The 27,894-nt window shown below is 45.5% G+C and overlaps 1 protein-coding gene across 2 annotated transcripts in view; it reads right to left on the minus strand.

The window, feature by feature from the left end:
- The window catches only part of LOC121584471 (E3 SUMO-protein ligase PIAS2), a 42,918-nt gene extending 19,185 nt beyond the window's left edge, over nucleotides 1-23,733 (minus strand). Inside the window, exons 1-9 of one of the 2 annotated variants that reach the window (XM_041900359.2) lie at nucleotides 23,459-23,733; nucleotides 23,021-23,108; nucleotides 14,811-14,861; nucleotides 13,843-13,933; nucleotides 3,825-3,959; nucleotides 3,571-3,676; nucleotides 3,267-3,340; nucleotides 2,219-2,379; nucleotides 629-762 (exon numbers count right to left, since the gene is read on the minus strand). In XM_041900359.2, the coding sequence (XP_041756293.1) occupies nucleotides 629-762; nucleotides 2,219-2,379; nucleotides 3,267-3,340; nucleotides 3,571-3,676; nucleotides 3,825-3,959; nucleotides 13,843-13,933; nucleotides 14,811-14,861; nucleotides 23,021-23,108; nucleotides 23,459-23,570 (952 nt within the window). In that variant the 5' untranslated portion in view covers nucleotides 23,571-23,733. Of the gene's footprint in view, nucleotides 1-628; nucleotides 763-2,218; nucleotides 2,380-3,266; nucleotides 3,341-3,570; nucleotides 3,677-3,824; nucleotides 3,960-13,842; nucleotides 13,934-14,810; nucleotides 14,862-23,020; nucleotides 23,109-23,445 lie in introns of both variants that reach the window. The other variant, XM_041900360.2, reaches the window with a different exon arrangement.
- Between the last annotated feature and the right edge of the window lie 4,161 nt (nucleotides 23,734-27,894).

Here is a 27,894-nt window from a genome sequence, read left to right on the forward strand (position 1 = left end):
GCCCCTCCCCTTCTCTGTGTTCCAGCCCCTCCCCTTCTCTGTGTTACAGCCCCTCCCCTTCTATGTGTTCCAGCCCCTCCCCTTCTATGTGTTACAGCCCCTCCCCTTCTCTGTGTTACAGCCCCTCCCCTTCTCTGTGTTCCAGCCCCTCCCCTTCTCTGTGTTCCAGCCCCTCCCCTTCTCTGTGTTCCAGCCCCTCCCCTTCTCTGTGTTCCAGCCCCTCCCCTTCTCTGTGTTCCAGCCCCTCCCCTTCTCTGTGTTCCAGCCCCTCCCCTTCTCTGTGTTCCAGCCCCTCCCCTTCTATCCCTGTTTAAAAAGATGGAAAACAAGCTATATGATGAACGATAGGTACAACAGCACTAGCCAGCGCTACCTATCCAAACCTCAAGTCAAATATCGATAGAATATCGTCCCAAAATAATAATTGTGATATGTAACTATCGATTTCCCCCCCCCCCATCACTAGTAGGTATACTATAGATATTTATAGCAGTGATGTCTATAGGAGGACGGGCTCATTGTAATGGCTGGAACACATGGATACCTCCATCCAGTGATTTATAGTTGTTCTGGACCACTTGACCAACTTGTTCCCTATTCTATAACAAATACATTCTGCTTGACTTACGTTCTATTTTGGGGATGCAGGTTGAGGACACATTCAGGGGCTCTTTCTTTGGTCTCATGGGGCACCAGGTCCCGTCTTCCTGGAACTTGATCTCATCCACATCAGAACAGTCATTCAGAATCTCCATGAATAACCTGACAGACAGAGGGACAGACAGAGGGACAGGCAGAGGGACAGACAGAGGGACAGACAGAGGGACAGTCAGAGGGACAGACAGAGGGACAGACAGAGGGACAGTCAGAGGGACAGACAGAGGGACAGACAGAGGGACAGACAGAGGGACAGTCAGAGGGACAGACAGAGGGACAGACAGAGGGACAGACAGAGGGACAGACAGAGGGACAGTCAGAGGGACAGGCAGAGGGACAGGCAGAGGGACAGACAGAGGGACAGACAGAGGGACAGTCAGAGGGACAGTCAGAGGGACAGTCAGAGGGACAGACAGAGGGACAGTCAGAGGGACAGACAGAGGGACAGACAGAGGGACAGTCAGAGGGACAGTCAGAGGGACAGTCAGAGGGACAGTCAGAGGGACAGACAGAGGGACAGTCAGAGGGACTGACAGAGGGACAGTCAGAGGGACAGACAGAGGGACAGTCAGAGGGACAGACAGAGGGACAGTCAGAGGAACAGACAGAGGGACAGTCAGAGGGACAGACAGACGGACAGACAGAGGGACAGTCAGAGGGACAGACAGAGGGACAGACAGAGGGACAGTCAGAGGGACAGACAGAGGGACAGACAGAGGGACAGACAGAGGGACAGAGGGACAGACAGAGGGACAGACAGAGGGACAGTCAGAGGGACAGTCAGAGGGACAGACAGAGGGACAGACAGAGGGACAGACAGAGGGACAGTCAGAGGAACAGAGGGACAGAGGGACAGTCAGAGGGACAGACAGACTTCCATGTTCCAATAACGTTCATTTTGACATTCCATTAATGTTCTAAACTTCCATAGAACACTCCAGTATTGAGTTCTGCTCTTTATACCACTCAGAGCAGTTTTTAACCTCAGCTAAAACACTAAGACAAGTTAGAAGATTATTGCCACTGCAATAACCGGGCTGTAAAATCAGGTGTTACCTTTCTTTATAAATGATAAAAGTAACAAATCAAATGAGAAGTCTAACAGTACTTTCCCCCTGGCAGCCTTCTAGTCACAGACAGGACAGATCCAGGAATTAGACAGGACAGATCCAGGAATTAGACAGGACAGATCCAGGAATTAGACAGGACAGATCCAGGTATTAGACAGGACAGATCCAGGAATTAGACAGGACAGATCCAGGTATTAGACAGGACAGATCCAGGAATTAGACAGGACAGATCCAGGAATTAGACAGGACAGATCCAGGAATTAGACAGGACAGATCCAGGAATTAGACAGGACAGATCCAGGAATTAGACAGGACAGACCCAGGAATTAGACAGGACAGACCCAGGAATTAGACAGGACAGACCCAGGAATTAGACAGGACAGACCCAGGAATTAGACAGGACAGATCCAGGAATTAGACAGGACAGATCCAGGAATTAGACAGGACAGATCCAGGTATTATTATAATAATTATTAGAGAGAGGTACCAACCCGTCGATGATGAGGCTCTCGTAGGCAGCCTTCTTGTCACAGACAGGACAGACCCAGGTGGGTTTCTTCTCATTCATCTGCAGGTAGAGCGCTGCGTCGAAACACTGCAGGTGGGAACAGGTGACAGCTCGACACGGCACAGTCAGGCGCATCTTACCCAGCTGGAGAGGGAGGAGAGAGATGGGGGAGAGGGAGGAGAGAGATGGGGGAGAGAGATGGGGGAGAGGAAGGGAGGAGAGAGATGGGGGAGAGAGAGGGAGGAGAGAGATGGGGGAGAGAGATGGGGGAGAGGAAGGGAGGAGAGAGAGGGAGGAGAGAGATGGGGGAGAGGAAGGGAGGGGGAGAGGGAGGAGAGAGATGGGGGAGAGGGAGGAGAGAGATGGGGGAGAGAGATGGGGGAGAGGAAGGGAGGAGAGAGAGGGAGGAGAGAGATGGGGGAGAGAGAGGGAGGAGAGAGATGGGGGAGAGGAAGGGAGGAGAGAGAGGGAGGAGAGAGATGGGGGGAGAGAGATGGGGAGAGGAAGGGAGGAGACAGAGGGAGGAGAGAGAGGGAGTAGAGAGATGGGGGAGGAGAGAGATGGGGAGAGGGAGGAGAGAGATGGGGAGAGGGAGGAGAGAGATGGGGGAGAGAGATGGGGGAGATGAAGGGAGGAGAGAGATGGGGGAGGAGAGAGATGGGGAGAGGGAGGAGAGAGTTGGGGGAGAGGGAGAAGAGTTGGGGGAGAGGGAGAAGAGATGGGGGAGAGATGAGGAGAGGGAGGAGAGAGATGGGGGAGAGGGAGGAGAGAGATGGGGGAGAGGAAGGGAGGAGAGAGAGGGAGGAGAGAGAGAGGAGAGAGAGGGAGGAGAGAGATGGGGGAGGAGAGATGGAGGAGAGAGATGAGGGAGGGAGGAGAGATGGGGGAGGAGAGAGATGGGGGAGGAGAGATAGATAAAGACAAAAAAAGAGGAGGACAGTGAAAGAAGCAGAAAACATGAACAAATCACCAAATCTTTCTGTTATCAAACTGACTATCAAATGCACTTGTTTCCAGCAGGTTTTACTTACGGGGCACATGAGCGACACTCTTAGACTGGTTGTAGCGATCTCACTGTCAGGGTCTGCTGTCAGCTTCTCTTTTACTGCATTAGGAAAGAGGACGGTGTCGGGGGGCATTACAGATTAAACACATGAGCGTGTGTGACCATATGAGCGTGTGTGACCATATGAGCGTGTGTGACCATATGAGCGTGTGTGACCATATGAGCGTGTGTGACCATATGAGCGTGTGTGACCATATGAGCGTGTGTGACCATATGAGCGTGTGTGACCATATGAGCGTGTGTGACCATATGAGCGTGTGTGTGCTTACTCAGGGCTCTGGAGTGTTCTGGGTTTCTGATGCCCTTCATCCTGAGCCTCTGCAGCAGTAGAGGTGATGTGAGCTGTCTCACCAGGTACACCGACACGGAATACGTCTGGAGCAACAGTCAGAAATAGAATTATACGCCCGCTTGAACAACGACAGGCTGATGACGGCTATAATGCAGAAAGTTGGCCACTACTTTAAATACAATTCACAATAAAATAGTGAAGAGTACGTTGATCCTCAATGTTAGTGCTTACCTTTCCGATTTCAGGTGCCCACGTTACGGACATCTGATTGGGTACTGCAGAGGACAATCTGACCAATGAGGTGATGTTTAGAGGTCTTCCTGGTCTCTTCTGTTCCACTCCATTTTTAGGGGGCGGTGCGTAACCCTAAAAACAAAACATGACAGCATCAGTGGTTCTTCCTTTAAAAGGTTTTGAGCTTATGCCGCGACCATTTGTGGTAGATGGTGGCAGATTGCGGTAAATTGTATCATTCTGTCATTGCACCACACTACCACAAGGGGGTGTCAGAACGCTGATCTACCGGTAGTTTGAACTGTGGCACAAATTGACTTGTCTTTTCGTAAAATGTACGGAGGTGTGAATGTTTCAGTCCGAGAGTCTCTCTTCTCTGGTATTAGAGTCTTGCATCAGGCAGCAACAACAAAAATAGCTGCCGGGTGGTCCCGGAGTTGAGAGAGAACCGGGTGGTCCCGGAGTTGAGAGAGAACCGGGTGGTCCCGGAGTTGAGTTTCGTTGCCTTTTTGTTGTTTTTGTATGTTTATTCGGTTTAATAAACATGGATGCATTTCACGCTGCGCCTTGGTCTGACCCGTCCTTCAACGTCCGTGACATTAACATATTTGTTTATGCTTGGCCTATTTAGTAGGCTATTTCACAGCATAAATCTATATTTGTCAGCAGAAAGCTGAGTGACTCATTCGTGGCTTTGGATCAAAATAAATAAGTACCAACATTCTTTCTGATCGTCTTTAATAAAGAAATGTTTCGACCAAGTTAATCTGCTCATGTGGTGTGTGTTCAATTATTTGTGACACACACAACAGGGGTCAGTGTGACGCGGTAGGACGAAGTCAGGCGCAGGACACAGAGCTAATTGAAAACGTACTTTACTCGTAGGTAACGTGAAGAACACACCCTCCACGCAGTGAGAAACAAACCCGCTCACCAGACGGCAACCAAACATGCACAAAACCCAGTGGGAGCCAGAGGGTTAAATAGGGAAGTAATCAATACCTAATGGGAACCAGGTGTGAACAATAAAGACAAGACAAGTAGAACACAGAAACATAGATCGGTAGCAGCTAGTACTCCGGGGACGACGAACGCCGAAGGCTGCCCGAGCGAGGAGGAGGAGCCTCGGCTGAATCCGTGACATATTCATAATGAATAATCAGAGCTTTTCATTTTTCCTTATTGATTTTTTTTGTACGATTTAATTTTATTTTTGTGTATGTGTATGTTTAGACAATACAAAACATACACATACAAACAACAACCACATCCCCCCTGCCCAGACCCACCTGCTCACACCCCGATCTCCATCAACCACATCACACCTGCTCACACCCCCATCTCCATCAACCCCATCCTCCCTGCCCAGACCCACCTGCTCCCACCCCGATCTCCATCAACCACATCCCCCCTGCCCAGACCCACCTGCTCACACCCCCATCTCCATCAACCCCATCCTCCCTGCCCAGACCCACCTGCTCCCACCCCGATCTCCATCAACCACATCACACCTGCCCAGACCCACCTGCTCCCACCCCCATCTCCATCAACCCCATCCTCCCTGCCCAGACCCACCTGCTCCCACCCCATCAACCCCATCCCCCCTGCCCAGACCCACCTGCCCCCCACCCCCCCATCTCCAGCGCCCGTATCCTCCCTGCCCAGACCCCCCTGCCCCAGACCCACCTGCTCCCACCCCCATCTCCAGCGCCCGTATCACTCTCCGCCACATGGCCTCAAACTGCACCATTTTGTTTCTCTCCGTGGCCCCACACGCATTTTCAACATTTGGATAATAAGCATTTAAAAGGCTGACGTTGATTTGAATACTTCTGACAGCAAAATGTCTAACTCCATCCATAACTTTTTGACTTTTGAACATTCCCAGAAGGCATGGATAATTAATGCTTAAGTACTCTTAAATTGTACATTTCTGACTCAATATCACAGACCAGATTAGCCCAAATGAAAAATGCATCAACCCCTACAAATATATTACATTTATTATTAACCCTGCATTATAATTGTATAAAATCCTCTAAATTTAATTAGATCTACAAGGACATTTTATTGATCTGCCAGTATTTTCATTTAGAGATTCCGGTAAACTCCGTTCCGTTTCCTTTTACGTGTCCTACCAATTATTATTGGATTATTCACCATGGCAACCACTTGTTAGTATAAAAACTAAACTTATTTCTCAGTTCGGTTGGCTTTTCGTGGCGATCAGACCATTTTCATTTGCAGGGATATTTGTGCATTTCTGACCAAATGCAAGTCAGAAAAAAAATACTTTATTTCACGTTTCCTGTTGCTGTCGTTATATGTAAATACAAGACATGTTTATGTAGAGGGGTAACTATCTGCACCAGCTCTCTTCCCATTGTGTGTGAGTCGCCTACCAGTTGGTGTAACTGTAATGGTAATTCTCCTGAGAGGAATGATGGTGCGTTATTATTCTCTTATTGTCAATCGTATAGAGATTGTTGACATTACTGTTTAATGTAATATTGTTTATTGGATTTACATTTCTTTATCTTGTTTCCCTCTGTACACAGACCATAATAATATAATAATAATATGCCATTTAGCAGACGCTTTTATCCAAAGCGACTTACAGTCATGTGTGCATAAATGTTTACGTATGGGTGGTCCCGGGGATCAAACCCACTACCCTGGCGTTACAAGCGCCGTGCTCTACCAGCTGAGCTACAGAGGACCAAGCGCCGTGCTCTACCAGCTGAGCTACAGAGGACCAAGCGCCGTGCTCTACCAGCTGAGCTACAGAGGACCAAGCGCCGTGCTCTACCAGCTGAGCTACAGAGGACCAAGCGCCGTGCTCTACCAGCTGAGCTACAGAGGACCAAGCGCCGTGCTCTACCAGCTGAGCTACAGAGGACCAAGCGCCGTGCTCTACCAGCTGAGCTACAGAGGACCAAGCGCCGTGCTCTACCAGCTGAGCTACAGAGGACCAAGCGCCGTGCTCTACCAGCTGAGCTACAGAGGACCAAGCGCCGTGCTCTACCAGCTGAGCTACAGAGGACCAAGCGCCGTGCTCTACCAGCTGAGCTACAGAGGACCAAGCGCCGTGCTCTACCAGCTGAGCTACAGAGGACCGCTCCTAGACTGGGCTTCTGTCGGTCATCACCCTCTGACCAGCGTGCAGTCCGGTATCCGTTTACTCCCAGTGGCCTTAGAGAGCACCAGACTCCGTTTTAATAATATAACTTATTTTGAATGAAAGCCAGGAATGTTCCTGCTTCCGTTGCCTAGTTCAGTGTTTGTTTAATATCCTACTGATCCTGTGACCCCCCTGTATTTAATATCCTACTGATCCTGTGACCCCCCCGTATTTAATATCCTACTGATCCTGTGACCCCCCCTGTATTTAATATCCTACTGATCCTGTGACCCCCCCTGTATTTAATATCCTACTGATCCTGTGACCCCCCCTGTATTTAATATCCTACTGATCCTGTGCCCCCCCCTGTATTTAATATCCTACTGATCCTGTGACCCCCCCCTGTATTTAATATCCTACTGATCCTGTGACCCCCCCTGTATTTAATATCCTACTGATCCTGTGACCCCCCTGTATTTAATATCCTACTGATCCTGTGACCCCCCTGTATTTAATATCCTACTGATCCTGTGACCCCCCTGTATTTAATATCCTACTGATCCTGTGACCCCCCTGTATTTAATATCCTACTGATCCTGTGACCCCCCCTGTATTTAATATCCTACTGATCCTGTGACCCCCCGTATTTAATATCCTACTGATCCTGTGACCCCCCTGTATTTAATATCCTACTGATCCTGTGACCCCCCTGTATTTAATATCCTACTGATCCTGTGACCCCCCTGTATTTAATATCCTACTGATCCTGTGACCCCCCCTGTATTTAATATCCTACTGATCCTGTGACCCCCCTGTATTTAATATCCTACTGATCCTGTGACCCCCCTGTATTTAATATCCTACTGATCCTGTGACCCCCCCTGTATTTAATATCCTACTGATCCTGTGACCCCCCCTGTATTTAATATCCTACTGATCCTGTGACCCCCTGTATTTAATATCCTACTGATCCTGTGACCCCCCCTGTATTTAATATCCTACTGATCCTGTGACCCCCCCTGTATTTAATATCCTACTGATCCTGTGACCCCCCCCTATATTTAATATCCTACTGATCCTGTGACCCCCCTGTATTTAATATCCTACTGATCCTGTGACCCCCCCTATATTTAATATCCTACTGATCCTGTGACCCCCCTATATTTAATATCCTACTGATCCTGTGACCCCCCCTATATTTAATATCCTACTGATCCTGTGACCCCCCCCCGTAGCTCAGTTGGTAGAGCATGGCGCTTGCAACGGCAGGGTTGTGGGTTCGATTCCCACGGGGGGGGGGGGGCAGTATGAAAAATGTATGCACTCACTAACTGTAAGTCGCTCTGGATAAGAGCGTCTGCTAAATGACTAAAATGTAGATGTAAATCACTGAGCCTCATGCAACCGCAAAATGTCAGATGAAGCAATTTCACACTCAAAAATATATACATTTTTTCTCTACGTTGTCAGAGGAAGCTGTAACTGGGCCAAGTAATGCATATAGACGCATATACAGTATCTGTTCATCAACATCTTTATGTTTTCGTTCATAAAATAATCATTAAAAAAAGACTTTCAAAATGCAGATGTTTTATTTAAACTACATTTTAGTAGCACCCCCCCCCCAGCTCCACGACCACGGGTAAACCCCCCCCCCAGCTCCACGACCACGGGTAAAACCACTTCCCCCCTCAGCTCCACGACCACGGGTAAAACCACTTCCCCCAGCTCCACGACCACGTGGTAAAACCACTTCCCCCCAGCACCACGACCACGGGTAAAACCACTTCCCCCAGCTCCACGACCACGGGTAAAACCACTTCCCCCTCAGCTCCACGACCACGGGTAAAACCACTTCCCCCCAGCTCCACGACCACGGGTAAAACCACTTCCCCCCAGCTCCACGACCACGGGTAAACCCCCCAGCTCCACGACCACGGGTAAAACCTGGCTGAGATGATCCATGTATTCGTTGCAACTTGACGAACTGCTCACCAGGCACAGCAAGGGCCGTCCGGAACCGTTATACTGTTCTGCTGTTCTGCTGTTCCAAGGATGTGTTACCGAAGAGAGATACCACGAGTGGACACAGAATACCAACTGGGATGGATCCCGAGGCTAACGTGGCTTACCAGTGAACCTCGGAGTGTTCATCATTAACACTGTGTCTCAGAGGTTTCTGTCCATGACTGATGCAACCCGAAAAAGCATTAAAGACAGAGTTAATGAGTACTTGAGGTCACTGAGAAAGTCTGGACATGACCTGCTCTCCCTTATGTAAGGAATCAGGCACTTTACTATGTAGGTTACAGTAAACATCTCATTGTCCTGTAGGCTACAGTCAACATCTCATTGTCCTGTAGGCTACAGTCAACATCTCATTGTCCTGTAGGCTACAGTCAACATCTCATTGTCCTGTAGGCTCCAGTAAACATCTCATTGTCCTGTTGGCTACAGTAAACATCTCCTTGTCCTGTAGGTTACAGTAAACATCTCATTGTCCTGTAGGTTACAGTAAACATCTCATTGTCCTGTTGGCTACAGTAAACATCTCCTTGTCCTGTAGGTTACAGTAAACATCTCATTGTCCTGTAGGCTCCAGTAAACATATCATTGTCCTGTAGGCTCCAGTAAACATCTCCTTGTCCTGTAGGTTACAGTAAACATCTCATTGTCCTGTAGGCTCCAGTAAACATCTCCTTGTCCTGTAGGCTCCAGTAAACATCTCATTGTCCTGTAGGCTCCAGTAAACATCTCATTGTCCTGTTGGCTACAGTAAACATCTCATTGTCCTGTAGGCTCCAGTAAACATCTCCTTGTCCTGTAGGCTCCAGTAAACATCTCATTGTCCTGTTGGCTCCAGTAAACATCTCCTTGTCCTGTAGGCTACAGTAAACATCTCATTGTCCTGTAGGTTACAGTAAACATCTCATTGTCCTGTAGGTTACAGTAAACATCTCATTGTCCTGTAGGTTACAGTAAACATCTCATTGTCCTGTAGGTTACAGTAAACATCTCATTGTCCTGTTGGCTACAGTAAACATCTCATTGTCCTGTAGGCTCCAGTAAACATCTCCTTGTCCTGTAGGCTCCAGTAAACATCTCATTGTCCTGTAGGCTCCAGTAAACATCTCATTGTCCTGTAGGCTCCAGTAAACATCTCCTTGTCCTGTAGGCTCCAGTAAACATCTCATTGTCCTGTAGGCTCCAGTAAACATCTCATTGTCCTGTAGGCTCCAGTAAACATCTCATTGTCCTGTAGGCTCCAGTAAACATCTCCTTGTCCTGTAGGCTCCAGTAAACATCTCATTGTCCTGTTGGCTACAGTAAACATCTCCTTGTCCTGTAGGTTACAGTAAACATCTCATTGTCCTGTAGGCTCCAGTAAACATCTCATTGTCCTGTAGGCTCCAGTAAACATCTCATTGTCCTGTAGGCTCCAGTAAACATCTCCTTGTCCTGTAGGCTCCAGTAAACATCTCATTGTCCTGTTGGCTACAGTAAACATCTCATTGTCCTGTTGGCTACAGTAAACATCTCATTGTCCTGTAGGTTACAGTAAACATCTCATTGTCCTGTAGGTTACAGTAAACATCTCATTGTCCTGTAGGCTCCAGTAAACATCTCATTGTCCTGTAGGTTACAGTAAACATCTCATTGTCCTGTAGGCTCCAGTAAACATCTCATTGTCCTGTAGGCTCCAGTAAACATCTCCTTGTCCTGTAGGCTCCAGTAAACATCTCATTGTCCTGTTGGCTACAGTAAACATCTCATTGTCCTGTAGGTTACAGTAAACATCTCATTGTCCTGTTGGCTACAGTAAACATCTCCTTGTCCTGTAGGTTACAGTAAACATCTCATTGTCCTGTAGGTTACAGTAAACATCTCATTGTCCTGTTGGCTACAGTAAACATCTCATTGTCCTGTAGGTTACAGTAAACATCTCCTTGTCCTGTAGGTTACAGTAAACATCTCATTGTCCTGTAGGTTACAGTAAACATCTCATTGTCCTGTAGGCTCCAGTAAACATCTCATTGTCCTGTAGGCTCCAGTAAACATCTCATTGTCCTGTAGGCTCCAGTAAACATCTCCTTGTCCTGTAGGCTCCAGTAAACATCTCATTGTCCTGTTGGCTACAGTAAACATCTCATTGTCCTGTTGGCTACAGTAAACATCTCATTGTCCTGTAGGTTACAGTAAACATCTCATTGTCCTGTAGGTTACAGTAAACATCTCATTGTCCTGTAGGTTACAGTAAACATCTCATTGTCCTGTAGGCTCCAGTAAACATCTCATTGTCCTGTAGGTTACAGTAAACATCTCATTGTCCTGTAGGCTCCAGTAAACATCTCATTGTCCTGTAGGCTCCAGTAAACATCTCCTTGTCCTGTAGGCTCCAGTAAACATCTCATTGTCCTGTTGGCTACAGTAAACATCTCATTGTCCTGTAGGTTACAGTAAACATCTCATTGTCCTGTTGGCTACAGTAAACATCTCCTTGTCCTGTAGGTTACAGTAAACATCTCATTGTCCTGTAGGTTACAGTAAACATCTCATTGTCCTGTTGGCTACAGTAAACATCTCCTTGTCCTGTAGGTTACAGTAAACATCTCATTGTCCTGTAGGTTACAGTAAACATCTCATTGTCCTGTAGGTTACAGTAAACATCTCATTGTCCTGTTGGCTACAGTAAACATCTCCTTGTCCTGTAGGTTACAGTAAACATCTCATTGTCCTGTAGGCTCCAGTAAACATCTCCTTGTCCTGTAGGCTCCAGTAAACATCTCCTTGTCCTGTAGGTTACAGTAAACATCTCATTGTCCTGTAGGTTACAGTAAACATCTCATTGTCCTGTTGGCTACAGTAAACATCTCATTGTCCTGTAGGTTACAGTAAACATCTCCTTGTCCTGTAGGTTACAGTAAACATCTCATTGTCCTGTTGGCTCCAGTAAACATCTCCTTGTCCTGTAGGCTCCAGTAAACATCTCCTTGTCCTGTAGGCTACAGTAAACATCTCCTTGTCCTGTAGGCTCCAGTAAACATCTCATTGTCCTGTAGGCTCCAGTAAACATCTCATTGTCCTGTAGGCTCCAGTAAACATCTCCTTGTCCTGTAGGCTCCAGTAAACATCTCCTTGTCCTGTAGGCTCCAGTAAACATCTCATTGTCCTGTAGGCTCCAGTAAACATCTCATTGTCCTGTAGGCTCCAGTAAACATCTCCTTGTCCTGTAGGCTCCAGTAAACATCTCATTGTCCTGTAGGCTCCAGTAAACATCTCATTGTCCTGTAGGCTCCAGTAAACATCTCCTTGTCCTGTAGGCTCCAGTAAACATCTCATTGTCCTGTAGGCTCCAGTAAACATCTCCTTGTCCTGTAGGCTCCAGTAAACATCTCATTGTCCTGTAGGCTCCAGTAAACATCTCCTTGTCCTGTTGGCTACAGTAAACATCTCATTGTCCTGTAGGTTACAGTAAACATCTCCTTGTCCTGTAGGTTACAGTAAACATCTCCTTGTCCTGTAGGTTACAGTAAACATCTCATTGTCCTGTAGGCTCCAGTAAACATCTCCTTGTCCTGTAGGCTCCAGTAAACATCTCCTTGTCCTGATGGTTTTTGTCAGAAGCACAGTAGCCTAATAAATATATTTTAAAAAGTGTATTTCTTTTCTTCTTTTTTCAGAATTCAACTATATATTTGTACCACTGTAGATGCTGTGTATTCATTTTTAGAATACAGTTCTCGGTTTACAGTAGTGATGGTCAGCTGGAGGCATTGTGAAAATGTGTTTTTTCAAACACTTGTTTTTCCCAAGTGTAGCAGGTTGTGAACTCTGCAAACAACGTTTCCACTCCGAGAATGAGAATGGTAAAGGACTGTAATTAATACATTCATTCAATACATTGGAATAGAAAAAGAAGCCATCCACCCATGATGGGCTATCAGCAGGACAATAGACTTACCAGGAAGGGTAGGAGGAGCATGCTATTTAAAGACACAGTAGCCCAATAAACACATGCATTTTGAAATAGTTCAACAACAAAAAATCTAATTCAATAACGTATTTCTACCACCGTAGACGCTGTGTCTTTGGTTGATGGACAATATTAAAAACAGTCAAATGCATTCGTGTCACAACACAACTGATTGGCTCAAACGCATTAAGAAGGAAAGAAATTCCACAGATTAAACTTTTAACAAGGCACACCTGCTAATTGAAATGCATTCCAGGTGACTACCTCATGAAGCTGGTTGAGAGAATGCCAAGAGTGTGCAAAGCTGTCATCAAGGCAAAGGGTGGCTATTTGAAAAATGTCAAATATAATATATTTTGATTTGTTTAACACTTTTTTTGGTTACTGCGCGATTCCATATGTGTTGTTTCATAGTTTTGATGTCTTCAAACTTTAGACTGATGCTGTATTTAAAGCCATGGATGACTTGTATGCTTTAGGTAGGCCTATAAAGTAGGCCTTTATGCCAATAAGTACGTTACGCTAAAACAGCTACAGAAAACAGGACTCTTAGGCCTACAGCTCCATGTCATTTCAAATAACTCAGCTTCTCAAAGACTCCCTCTGGTGGTCGAACTAGCATTAGTGGCAACAATGGCTGACAGTTAAATACCCATAGAATTCTGCGACTGTGCTGCAGTATGAAGCAACTTTTAAAGGAAGAACCACTGTATGTTAATTTTAAAGTTAGCCTTATGTTATTCATATAACCGCATAGAAATAAAACAATGTTTATGAATGATATCAGGGCCCATATTCACAAATACTTTCACCATAGACTGTGCTGATCTAGGATCCGTTTTGCCTTATAGATCATAATGAATAAGATTGCATGGACAGAGGGGCCCTGGTCCTAGATCAGTTCAGAAACCAGTACATACCGGTATGGGGAACAGCTTCCCATTGACTTTAATGCAGAGACTGTTTGGGTAGTTGTCTTCTTGGGGACAACTGGTTTCTGACAGACAGAACCTACAAGGAAACACATCAATCAGAACACATTCTAGTGAATCAATCATAACACATTCTAGTGAATCAATCATAACACATTCTAGTGAATCAATCAGAACACATTCTAGTGAATCAATCATAACACATTCTAGTGAATCAATCATAACACATTCTAGTGAATCAATCAGAACACATTCTAGTGAATCAATCATAACACATTCTAGTGAATCAATCAGAACACATTCTAGTGAATCAATCAGAACACATTCTAGTGAATCAATCAGAACACATTCTAGTGAATCAATCATAACACATTCTAGTGAATCAATCATAACACATTCTAGTGAATCAATCATAACACATTCTAGTGAATCAATCAGAACACATTCTAGTGAATCAATCATAACACATTCTAGTGAATCAATCATAACACATTCTAGTGAATCAATCATAACACATTCTAGTGAATCAATCATAACACATTCTAGTGAATCAATCAGAACACATTCTAGTGAATCAATCAGAACACATTCTAGTGAATCAATCAGAACACATTCTAGTGAATCAATCAGAACACATTCTAGTGAATCAATCAGAACACATCCCCAGAAAGCTGTTTCTAGTGAATCAATCAGAACACATCCCCAGAAAGCTGTTCCTAGTGAATCAATCAGAACACATCCCCAGAAAGCTGTTTCTAGTGAATCAATCAGAACACATTCCCAAAAAGCTGTTTCTAGTGAATCAATCAGAACACATTCCCAGAAAGCTGTTTCTAGTGAATCAATCAGAACACATCCCCAGAAAGCTGTTCCTAGTGAATCTGTTCTTGGGGCTCGAGGCGTCTACATTCCTACTGGAATAATCACAGCATTCTATACATTCCAAACATTCTCACCTCAGTTGTATCTGAACCATGTAGTCTCTTCTGCCACCTGGTAGGAAGTCCCTTTAAGAAAGAACAAAAACCAATACAATTAGAAACAGAACTACTAAGGAATGTGGTAAGAAGAGTCAGTTGTGGTGTGAGGGTAAGGTAGGGTACAGTAGGGTAGAGTAGGGTAACAGTACAGTAGGGTAGAGTAGGGTAGAGTAGGGTAACAGTACAGTAGGGTAGAGTAGGGTAGAGTAGGGTAACAGTACAGTAGGGTAGAGTAGGGTAACAGTAGAGTAGGGTAGAGTAGGGTAACAGTAGAGTAGGGTAGAGTAGGGTAACAGTACAGTAGGGTAGAGTAGGGTAGAGTAGGGTGAAGTAGGGTAACAGTACAGTAGGGTAGAGTAGGGTAACAGTAGAGTAGGGTAGAGTAGGGTAACAGTACAGTAGGGTAGAGTAGGGTAGAGTAGGGTAACAGTACAGTAGGGTAGAGTAGGGTAACAGTAGAGTAGGGTAGAGTAGGGTAACAGTACAGTAGGGTAGAGTAGGGTAACAGTACAGTAGGGTAGAGTAGGGTAACAGTACAGTAGGGTAGAGTAGGGTAACAGTAGAGTAGGGTAGAGTAGGGTAGAGTAGGGTAGAGTAGGGTAACAGTACAGTAGGGTAGAGTAGGGTAGAGTAGGGTAACAGTAGAGTAGAGTAGGGTAACAGTACAGTAGGGTAGAGTAGGGTAGAGTAGGGTAACAGTACAGTAGGGTAGAGTAGGGTAGAGTAGGGTAGAGTAGGGTAACAGTAGAGTAGGGTAACAGTAGAGTAGGGTAGAGTAGGGTAGAGTAGGGTAACAGTACAGTAGGGTAGAGTAGGGTAACAGTAGAGTAGGGTAGAGTAGGGTAACAGTACAGTAGGGTAGAGTAGGGTAGAGTAGGGTAGAGTAATGTAACAGTACAGTAGGGTAGAGTAGGGTAGAGTAGGGTAACAGTAGAGTAGAGTAGGGTAACAGTACAGTAGGGTAGAGTAGGGTAGAGTAGGGTAACAGTACAGTAGGGTAGAGTAGGGTAGAGTAGGGTAACAGTACAGTAGGGTAGAGTAGGGTAACAGTACAGTAGGGTAGAGTAGGGTAACAGTACAGTAGGGTAGAGTAGGGTAACAGTACAGTAGGGTAGAGTAGGGTAGAGTAGGGTAGAGTAGGGTAGAGTAGGGTAACAGTACAGTAGGGTAGAGTAGGGTAACAGTACAGTAGGGTAGAGTAGGGTAACAGTAGAGTAGGGTAGAGTAGGGTAGAGTAGGGTAACAGTACAGTAGGGTAGAGTAGGGTAACAGTACAGTAGGGTAGAGTAGGGTAACAGCACAGTAGGGTAGAGTAGGGTAACAGTAGAGTAGGGTAGAGTAGGGTAACAGTACAGTAGGGTAGAGTAGGGTAACAGTAGAGTAGGGTAGAGTAGGGTAACAGTACAGTAGGGTAGAGTAGGGTAACAGTACAGTAGGGTAGAGTAGGGTAACAGTAGAGTAGGGTGAAGTAGGGTAACAGTAGAGTAGGGTAGAGTAGGGTAGAGTAGGGTAGAGTAGGGTAACAGTACAGTAGGGTAGATTAGGGTAGAGTAGGGTAACAGTAGAGTAGAGTAGGGTAACAGTACAGTAGGGTAGAGTAGGGTAACAGTACAGTAGGGTAGAGTAGGGTAGAGTAGGGTAACAGTACAGTAGGGTAGAGTAGGGTAACAGTACAGTAGGGTAGAGTAGGGTAACAGTAGAGTAGGGTAACAGTACAGTAGGGTAGAGTAGGGTAACAGTACAGTAGGGTAGAGTAGGGTAACAGTACAGTAGGGTAGAGTAGGGTAACAGTACAGTAGGGTAGAGTAGGGTAGAGTAGGGTAACAGGACAGTAGGGTAGAGTAGGGTAACAGTACAGTAGGGTAGAGTAGGGTAACAGTACAGTAGGGTAGAGTAGGGTAACAGTACAGTAGGGTAGAGTAGGGTAACAGTACAGTAGGGTAGAGTAGGGTAACAGTACAGTAGGGTAGAGTAGGGTAGAGTAGGGTAACAGTACAGTAGGGTAGAGTAGGGTAACAGTAGAGTAGGGTAGAGTAGGGTAGGGTAGAGTAGGGTAGAGTAGGGTAACAGTACAGTAGGGTAGAGTAGGGTAACAGTACAGTAGGGTAGAGTAGGGTAACAGTACAGTAGGGTAGAGTAGGGTAAGAGTACAGTAGGGTAGAGTAGGGTAACAGTACAGTAGGGTAGAGTAGGGTAGAGTAGGGTAACAGGACAGTAGGGTAGAGTAGGGTGGTAGAACAGTACAGTAGGGTAGAGTAGGGTAACAGTACAGTAGGGTAGAGTAGGGTAACAGTACAGTAGGGTAGAGTGGGAGGGTAAGGACAGTAGTGAGGGTAGAGAGTACAGTACAGTAGGGTAGAGTAGGGTAACAGCATAGTAGGGTAGAGTAGGGTAACAGTACAGTAGGGTAGAGTAGGGTAACAGTACAGTAGGGTAGAGTAGGGTAACAGTACAGTAGGGTAGAGTAGGGTAACAGTACAGTAGGGTAGAGTAGGGTAGAGTAGGGTAACAGTACAGTAGGGTAGAGTAGGGTAACAGTACATGGGGTAGAGTAGGGTAACAGTACAGTAGGGTAGAGTAGGGTAACAGTACAGTAGGGTAGAGTAGGGTAACAGTACAGTAGGGTAGAGTAGGGTAGAGTAGGGTAACAGTACAGTAGGGTAGAGTAGGGTAACAGTACAGTAGGGTAGAGTAGGGTAACAGTAGAGTAGGGTACAGTAAGGTAGAGTAGGGCAACAGTACAGTAGGGTAGAGTAGGGTAACAGTACAGTAGGGTAGAGTAGGGTAACAGTACAGTAGGGTAACAGTACAGTAGGGTAGAGTAGGGTAGAGTAGGGTAACAGTACAGTAGGGTAGAGTAGGGTAACAGTAGAGTAGGGTGGAGTAGGGTAACAGTAGAGTAGGGTAGAGTAGGGTAACAGTACAGTAGGGTAGAGTAGGGTAACAGTAGAGTAGGGTAGAGTAGGGTGACAGTAGAGTAGGGTGGAGTAGGGTAACAGTAGAGTAGGGTAGAGTAGGGTAGAGTAGGGTAACAGCATAGTAGGGTAGAGTAGGGTAACAGTACAGTAGGGTAGAGTAGGGTAACAGTAGAGTAGGGTAGAGTAGGGTAACAGTACATGGGGTAGAGTAGGGTAACAGTACAGTAGGGTAGAGTAGGGTAACAGTACAGTAGGGTAGAGTAGGGTAACAGTACAGTAGGGTAGAGTAGGGTAGAGTAGGGTAACAGTACAGTAGGGTAGAGTAGGGTAACAGTACAGTAGGGTAGAGTAGGGTAACAGTAGAGTAGGGTACAGTAGGGTAGAGTAGGGTAACAGTACAGTAGGGTAGAGTAGGGTAACAGTACAGTAGGGTAGAGTAGGGTAACAGTACGTTAGGGTAGAGTAGGGTAACAGTACAGTAGGGTACAGTAGGGTAGAGTAGGGTAACAGTACAGTAGGGTACAGTAGGGTAGAGTAGGGTAACAGTACAGTAGGGTAGAGTAGGGTAACAGTACAGTAGGGTAGAGTAGGGTAGAGTAGGGTAACAGTACAGTAGGGTAGAGTAGGGTACAGTAGGGTAGAGTAGGGTAACAGTACAGTAGGGTAGAGTAGGGTAACAGTAGAGTAGGGTAGAGAAGGGTAACAGGACAGTAGGGTAGAGTAGGGTAACAGTACAGTAGGGTAGAGTAGGGTAACAGTACAGTAGGGTAGAGTAGGGTAACAGTACAGTAGGGTAGAGTAGGGTAGAGTAGGGTAACAGTACAGTAGGGTAGAGTAGGGTAACAGTAGAGTAGGGTAGAGTAGGGTAGGGTAGAGTAGGGTAGAGTAGGGTAACAGTACAGTAGGGTAGAGTAGGGTAACAGTACAGTAGGGTAGAGTAGGGTAACAGTAGAGTAGGGTAGAGTAGGGTAACAGTACAGTAGGGTAGAGTAGGGTAGAGTAGGGTAACAGTAGAGTAGGGTAGAGTAGGGTAACAGTAGAGTAGGGTAGAGTAGGGTAACAGTAGAGTAGGGTAGAGTAGGGTAACAGTACAGTAGGGTAGAGTAGGGTAGAGTAGGGTAACAGTACAGTAGGGTAGAGTAGGGTAGAGTAGGGTAACAGTAGAGTAGGGTAGAGTAGGGTAACAGTAGAGTAGAGTAGAGTAGGGTAACAGTACAGTAGGGTAGAGTAGGGTAACAGTAGGGTAGGGTAGAGTAGGGTAACAGTACAGTAGGGTAGAGTAGGGTAACAGTACAGTAGGGTAGAGTAGGGTAACAGTAGAGTAGGGTAGAGTAGGGTAGAGTAGGGTAACAGTACAGTAGGGTAGAGTAGGGTAACAGTACAGTAGGGTAGAGTAGAGTAGGGTAACAGTACAGTAGGGTAGAGTAGGGTAGGGTAGAGTAGGGTAGAGTAGGGTAACAGTACAGTAGGGTAGAGTAGGGTAGAGTAGGGTAGAGTAGGGTAGGGTAGAGTAGGGTAGAGTAGGGTAGAGTAGGGTAACAGTACAGTAGGGTAGAGTAGGGTAACAGTACAGTAGGGTAGAGTAGGGTAACAGTAGAGTAGGGTAGAGTAGGGTAACAGTACAGTAGGGTAGAGTAGGGTAGAGTAGGGTAACAGTACAGTAGGGTAGAGTAGGGTAACAGTAGAGTAGGGTAGAGTAGGGTAACAGTACAGTAGGGTAGAGTAGGGTAACAGTGGAGTAAAGTAGGGTAACAGTAGAGTAGGGTAGAGTAGGGTAACAGTAGAGTAGAGTAGAGTAGGGTAACAGTACAGTAGGGTAGAGTAGGGTAACAGTAGAGTAGGGTAGAGAAGGGTAACAGTAGAGTAGGGTAGAGTAGGGTAACAGTAGTGTAGGGTAGAGTAGGGTAACAGTACAGTAGGGTAGAGTAGGGTAACAGTACAGTAGGGTAGAGTAGGGTAACAGTAGAGTAGGGTAGAGTAGGGTAACAGTACAGTAGGGTAGAGTAGGGTAACAGTACAGTAGGGTAGAGTAGGGTAACAGTACAGTAGGGTAGAGTAGGGTAACAGTAGAGTAGGGTAGAGTAGGGTAACAGTGGAGTAGAGTAGGGTAACAGTAGAGTAGGGTAGAGTAGGGTAACATTAGAGTAGAGTAGGGTAACAGTACAGTAGGGTAGAGTAGGGTAGAGTAGGGTAGGGTAGAGTAGGGTAGAGTAGGGTACCAGTAGAGTAGGGTAGAGTAGGGTAGAGTAGGGTAGAGTAGGGTAGGGTAGAGTAGGGTAGAGTAGGGTAGAGTAGGGTAGGGTAGGGTAACAGTAGAGTAGGGTAACAGTAGAGTAGGGTAGAGTAGGGTAGAGTAGGGTAGGGTAGGGTAACAGTAGAGTAGGGTAACAGTAGAGTAGGGTAGAGTAGGGTAGAGTAGGGTAACAGTACAGTAGGGTAGAGTAGGGTAACAGTAGAGTAGGGTAGAGTAGGGTAACAGTAGAGTAGGGTAGGGTAGGGTAACAGTAGAGTAGGGTAGAGTAGGGTAACAGTAGAGTAGGGTAGAGTAGGGTAACAGTAGAGTAGGGTAGAGTAGGGTAGAGTAGGGTAGGGTAGAGTAGGGTAGAGTAGGGTAGGGTAGAGTAGGGTAGAGTAGGGTAACAGTAGAGTAGGGTAGAGTAGGGTAACAGTAGAGTGGGGTAGAGTAGGGTAGAGTAGGGTAGGGTAGAGTAGGGTAGAGTAGGGTAGGGTAGAGTAGGGTAGAGTAGGGTAACAGTAGAGTAGGGTAGAGTAGGGTAACAGTAGAGTAGGGTAGAGTAGGGTAACAGTACAGTGGGGTAGAGTAGGGTAACAATACAGTAGGGTAGAGTAGGGTAACAGTAGAGTAGGGTAGAGTAGGGTAGGGTAGAGTAGGGTAGAGTAGGGTAACAGTAGAGTAGGGTAGAGTAGGGTAACAGTACAGTAGGGTAGAGTAGGGTAACAGTAGAGTAGGGTAGAGTAGGGTAACAGTACAGTAGGGTAGAGTAGGGTAGAGTAGGGTAACAGTAGAGTAGGGTAGAGTAGGGTAGAGTAGGGTAACAGTACAGTAGGGTAGAGTAGGGTAACAGTAGAGTAGGGTAGAGTAGGGTAACAATACAGTAGGGTAGAGTAGGGTAACAGTAGAGTAGGGTAGAGTAGGGTAACAGTACAGTAGGGTAGAGTAGGGTAACAGTATAGTAGGGTAGAGTAGGGTAACAGTACAGTAGGGTAGAGTAGGGTAACAGTACAGTAGGGTAGAGTAGGGTAACAGTACAGTAGGGTAGAGTAGGGTAACAGTACAGTAGGGTAGAGTAGGGTAGAGTAGGGTAACAGTAGAGTAGGGTAGAGTAGGGTAACAGTACAGTAGGGTAGAGTAGGGTAACAGTAGAGTAGGGTAGAGTAGGGTAACAGTAGAGTAGGGTAGAGTAGGGTAACAGTACAGTAGGGTAGAGTAGGGTAACAGTACAGTAGGGTAGAGTAGGGTAGAGTAGGGTAACAGTACAGTAGGGTAGAGTAGGGTAGAGTAGGGTAACAGTAGAGTAGGGTAGAGTAGGGTAACAGTAGAGTAGGGTAGAGTAGGGTAACAGTAGAGTAGGGTAGAGTAGGGTAGGGTAGAGTAGGGTAGAGTAGGGTAGAGTAGGGTAGGGTAGGGTAACAGTATAGTAGGGTAACAGTAGAGTAGGGTAGAGTAGGGTAGAGTAGGGTAGGGTAGGGTAACAGTAGAGTAGGGTAACAGTAGAGTAGGGTAGAGTAGGGTAGAGTAGGGTAACAGTACAGTAGGGTAGAGTAGGGTAACAGTAGAGTAGGGTAGAGTAGGGTAACAGTAGAGTAGGGTAGAGTAGGGTAGAGTAGGGTAACAGTAGAGTAGGGTAGAGTAGGGTAGAGTAGGGTAGGGTAGGGTAACAGTAGAGTAGGGTAACAGTAGAGTAGGGTAGAGTAGGGTAACAGTAGAGTAGGGTAGAGTAGGGTAACAGTAGAGTAGGGTAGAGTAGGGTAACAGTAGAGTAGGGTAGAGTAGGGTAACAGTAGAGTAGGGTAGAGTAGGGTAACAGTAGAGTGGGGTAGAGTAGGGTAGAGTAGGGTAGGGTAGAGTAGGGTAGAGTAGGGTAGGGTAGAGTAGGGTAGAGTAGGGTAACAGTAGAGTAGGGTAGAGTAGGGTAACAGTAGAGTAGGGTAGAGTAGGGTAACAGTACAGTGGGGTAGAGTAGGGTAACAATACAGTAGGGTAGAGTAGGGTAACAGTAGAGTAGGGTAGAGTAGGGTAGGGTAGAGTAGGGTAACAGTAGAGTAGGGTAGAGTAGGGTAACAGTACAGTAGGGTAGAGTAGGGTAACAGTAGAGTAGGGTAGAGTAGGGTAACAGTACAGTAGGGTAGAGTAGGGTAGAGTAGGGTAACAGTAGAGTAGGGTAGAGTAGGGTAACAGTACAGTAGGGTAGAGTAGGGTAACAGTAGAGTAGGGTAGAGTAGGGTAACAATACAGTAGGGTAGAGTAGGGTAACAGTAGAGTAGGGTAGAGTAGGGTAACAGTAGAGTAGGGTAGAGTAGGGTAACAATACAGTAGGGTAGAGTAGGGTAACAGTAGAGTAGGGTAGAGTAGGGTAACAGTAGAGTAGGGTGAAGTAGGGTAACAGTAGAGTAGGGTAGAGTAGGGTAGAGTAGGGTAGAGTAGGGTAACAGTACAGTAGGGTAGAGTAGGGTAACAGTACAGTAGGGTAGAGTAGGGTAACAGTAGAGTAGGGTAGAGTAGGGTAACAGTAGAGTAGGGTAGAGTAGGGTAACAGTACAGTAGGGTAGAGTAGGGTAGAGTAGGGTAACAGCATAGTAGGGTAGAGTAGGGTAACAGTACAGTAGGGTAGAGTAGGGTAGAGTAGGGTAACAGTAGAGTAGGGTAGAGTAGGGTAACAGTAGGGTAGGGTAGAGTAGGGTAACAGTACAGTAGGGTAGAGTAGGGTAACAGTACAGTAGGGTAGAGTAGGGTAACAGTAGAGTAGGGTAACAGTAGAGTAGGGTAGAGTAGGGTAGAGTAGGGTAGAGTAGGGTAGAGTAGGGTAACAGTAGAGTAGGGTAGAGTAGGGTAACAGTAGAGTAGGGTAGAGTAGGGTAACAGTACAGTAGGGTAGAGTAGGGTAGAGTAGGGTAACAGCATAGTAGGGTAGAGTAGGGTAACAGTACAGTAGGGTAGAGTAGGGTAGAGTAGGGTAACAGTAGAGTAGGGTAGAGTAGGGTAACAGTAGGGTAGGGTAGAGTAGGGTAGGGTAGGGTAGGCCATACCTGGAGATGCACACCTCCCTGACTTGTTGAGGCGTCAAGGCGAAGAGGAAGTATTTCTCTTGGTGGTATCTCTGAACAGTGCTGCCTCCTAATAGAATAAGGACATCAGATTGTGACACAAACATTCAGACACTTCATTGCAGTCTTTGGTCAGTAACGTCAAGCCTGGCCAGTATCCAGATGACCAGAAAGCTATTATGATATTGACAACACCCATCATTGGATCTAGGAGAACTGTCTAAAGTTTAGAGCCTACAGGCTGATTTCAGGCTCAAAAATGGAATTTACAACAAGAAATGGACCGATTGTGACCAGCGTGAACGAACGTTCAGACACCTAATCAGAGTCTATCAGTAATCATTCACGTCACCAGTAACGTAAAGCCTGCCCAGTAATATGGTAGGGTTCCACCTAGATAGATTTACCAGAGACACTGACCCAGGCTGGAGGGTTTGATGAGGATGTCCAACACGTCGTAGAACGGCAGAGACTTCATCTGGACGTCTGGGTGGACAGGGGGGATGAGAGGGTCGGGCTGCTGGAGGTTCATCCTCAGCTCCTTATTGGTCTCCTCGTGTAGCAGCAGCGAATCACCAGACAGGACCAGCGAATCAGATAGCAGGTAAGAGTCCAGGGCGACACCACCGTCGGGGGACAGGTCAGTGAGGTCAGAGCTCACCACGATAACACCAACACCACCTTCCACTGCCTAGAAGAACGTCGACGTGATGACCGCTATGTCGGGGAGACTACTGTCTATCGCCCTGGGGTAGTGCTGTTGATAAAGTTCCTTGATTTTGGGCTGGACTGCAGGAGGCGTTCTTTAGGAGGTGCAAGGCCCTCAGAAGGAGTTCATGCTTGCGACCGCTTGTGTTTCGCCCGGTGAAGCCCAGCAACAGTCTGAAACTTGATCCCATGCTCTGGAAGACAAGGGCAGACATGAGGACACATTGTCAATGTAAGGCAGCAATGTTCATCTGTTTGAACAGTGTAATGAATAATTTTGCTAATCATCTTGCCAATATAGGAAAACTCAGGTTCTCATGCGCATGTTTTCTTTCATTCAAATTATGATTGATTAGCCACATTTTGAAATTGTAAAATGTGTTTACAAATGGAAAACTATGTAGGCTAACTAGGATGCAATTGTAAAAGCTAGATTTAAATTAATACAGAGGAAATATAGCACAATGTCACGTCTAGGCAATATATTAAAGCACATATTTTAACAAAATAAGACATTTTATAATGACTAAATGTAATGATATCCTTACATGGCACAGCCAGGTTAGAAACTTGTTAAAAGCAAAAACACAAAACACGTCTTCTAGAACTTAATGGCTAACTGACATTGTGAAACTACCCAGAATATAGCTATTTTGATGATCAATTGATACATTTGATAATACGTGTGAATTAAAGTCCCATCCCTCCCACATACTCCATCCACAGCCCCCACAGAACAGGAAATGAAGATGTTGATCAGTCCCATCCCTCCCACATACTCCATCCACAGCCCCCACAGAACAGAACAGGAAGAAAGCCCCAACTGACCCTTCATTACATGGTCCATCCTTCAGCTGTTAAATGTCTACTTCCTGTTGTCTTATATGTGACCACTAAGCATCTGAAATGCTGAGAATAAGGCCAGAGCCATTAGATCAAATCAAACATCCAGCAGGGAGAGAATAGCATTGGCAAGGCAGAAGAAGAACAGTGAGGCCGAGCTTGACTTTAAAATAGAAAAACAACACTGTGGTCAGGTAGGCAACGGAAAACTGTGGGACTGCAGAATCACGCTCATGGATAAGAATTGGTTAGGCTATACAATAACGCTGTACACAAATAGGTATTGTTATGGGGCAGGGGTATTCCTCTCTTACTCTACCAGGTCCGGAGCCTGACGAGTGTTCAGACAGCAGTCATTGGCTGACATGGCTAAGCTAGTTGTCATAGTAACAACAGGTGTGTGCACAGTGGTGTAGGCTGATAGGTGGTGGTGCTTCCCATCACTCAGGAGTTATGTAATAATATAATAATAATATACCATTTAGCAGACGCTTTTATCCAAAGCGACTTACAGTCATGTGTGCATACATTTTTACGTATGGGTGGTCCCGGGGATCGAACCCACTACCCTGGCGTTACAAGCACCATGCTCTACCAATTGAGCTACAGAGGACCACGTGTAGCAAGATACACTGAAAATGCCTGCCACAGACGTTTCCCAGTTGCTTTTAATGTTCAAAATCATAATGTAAAGGACACTTTTAAAGCCTCAATAAAATGATCCAACTTTCCAAAACGAGTCCTTTTTGTCTAGCCACAGCAGTCAACTTGCTAGCTTGGTAGCTGTTTAGCTTACTAGCACATTCACTCATTTGTTTGTAAACTATTTACAAGCTAGTTAGCTACCACATGTTCTTATCAAACTGTGAACAGAGTAGCTAGGAAGCAACAAGATATGCCAAATAACAGTCTACAAACCACTTGAGGGCAAATAAATCAGATCTGACCACAGACAAGTCACGTGGCCAGGAATCAGATTTTTATTGGACTTGGCTTGAAATATCCGATTTTATTTATTTTTTTGGCTGTAGGAAAAAGAACAGATTCGAGTCGGATATGTATTTTTATTTTGATTTGAGTCACTTCAACCTGCCAATGTGAACAAGGCTCCCAAACCTTGTTCCTGGAAGAGGTCTTCACTCCAACCCTAATCTAGCGCACCTGATTCTACTAATGCGCTGGTTGATAAAATGAAGTTAGTTACAACTGGGGTTGGAGCAAAAAACCTACAGCAGGGTAGCTCTCCAGGAACCGGGTTTGGAAAGCCCTGCACTAACAGCTGTGATTTACTTTTCTAGCGAGAATAATAACAACTAACCTGGGGTGTATTCATTACGCCGATTGTTGCAAAACAGTTTACTCCAAACGCGGTCGACTTCCATTTTGTTCTTAAGACGGAAGTTGTAGTTCAGTCGTGTCTCCTTTAAAAAATATATAAAGTGGCTGGAAGAATTTGGGACTTAACTCCACTTTAGAGCATATGGAAGAAGCGATCACTTATAGATATGCAGTTTGTGCCACACTTTGCAGACTAATGGCAACCATACAATTAAAATGTACTACAATTTACATTTAAGAACCCAACAGCTTTCACGTCACGTTGAAGAGCGTTTGGAGTAAACGGTTTTGTTGCAAAACGCCGTAATAAACACCTCCAGAATAGATTGGTGGCTAGTTCACGTTGGCTAGCTAGCTTCCACGTAGCTAACTAAAGTATCTTATTTGATCTATTACATTACAGTAATGTTTGCAGAGTAAATCATGGCAGTCTAGGGCACCTTGTCTACAAGCTCAATCCTCTGAAAGTATCCTTATTTTATACCCGTGTGTGATGCTAGCTAGCTAACAGCTGTCCATATCTAGCGAAAATAGCTAGCCTACACTGGAAATACTAACGTTAGCTAGCTAGCTATGCTAGTCCACACATTTGAACGTCAATATAGCGAACAGTTAACATGCTTCCTGTTTTATGCAGTAAAACAATGTTTAGGTGCATTAGCTAGCTGTTACTAAACGATTTGGCTTTCCTAAGCCGATGGCTAATCGTTGTTAGGTACCTACATGTTAACTAGGTAAAACAACAGATATGCATCATTTCACAGTTCGCTAAGTTTTTTTTCGGCTACATAAAGCAAAGTCTAGCGCCTTTAAACTGACACTACACATTTATAAAATAGCGAAATCAATCGTTGTGCCGCTGCCTACCCGTAGCTCCTCAAAGTCCTTCTTCTTCTGTGGGTTTTATGGCGGACTACAACCCCAAAAGGTGTATTGCTGCCACCAACTGGACGGGTTGAAACCAAAACAAGGTAAAAAGAAAATCCATACCTAATGGGGAAACTAACTTAATCGACCCAAATAAAAATAGTAAATTGACAAAACAAAAACTCCCACTTCTTCCTTCTTTCAAATCTCCATATCTCCCTGCTCTAGGGCCTGAGAAGTTGGTACGGCTTGTCACAATATTCCATGTAACTCCTTCACCGAGAAATCTTTCAGCCCAAGGAACCGCTCCGCCACATCCACAAGGATTTCTATCTTCCTGGACCTTCTCTCCACCTTGGCAGTGCCATTAATCACCATAGCTATAACCTATCAAACCAAGCAAACCAAAAGCATTTCACATCCACTCAGCTAAACAATAGCTGTGAGGAAAAACTAAAAGTTTTATGCGATTATGTTCCTGTGTACCAGTTTCTCCTGAAGAGGATGACATCCCAAGGTCAAGGTTGATCTGCAGGGCTTGAGGTTTGATGGCAGAATCAAGGTCTCACAGTGATCCCCACATTGGCTTTGGGATGTTCCTGATTACATAAGACACATTTGGTTACAGACAATGTGGTAATCCCACGGGGGGCCAGTATGAAAAATATAAAAAATAATGTATGTACTCACTAACTGTAAATCGCTCTGGATAAGAGTGTCTGCACAATTTAAATGTAAAAACAACACATACTAAGAAGTGCAGACCATTATACCACGAAACCAAACTCCCATGAAATCTCTCTCCAATGACACAGTATACATAAAGAGCATATGTAGTTCTCATATTCCGTCACAGCAACCTAACTTCTCACCTATGATCGCACATAATACAATATGACAACACAATGCTAAGCTGTGGATTGGATGAAATGTGCAGGTTGAGCCATAATGTATGATATAATGAATGGCAGGCATGATGACAGCTGGAGGACATTAAAAAAGACAATAACAACATGAGGAAGAATAAAGACTTACCTGGGACAGCTTGCCCGTTCATGTCAAGATCAGTTTGCACACCATTCAAGTCCTTGTTAAGATTG

This window comes from Coregonus clupeaformis, chromosome 16 (genome assembly GCF_020615455.1).
Source record: "Coregonus clupeaformis isolate EN_2021a chromosome 16, ASM2061545v1, whole genome shotgun sequence".
Taxonomy (NCBI): Eukaryota; Metazoa; Chordata; class Actinopteri; order Salmoniformes; family Salmonidae; genus Coregonus; species Coregonus clupeaformis.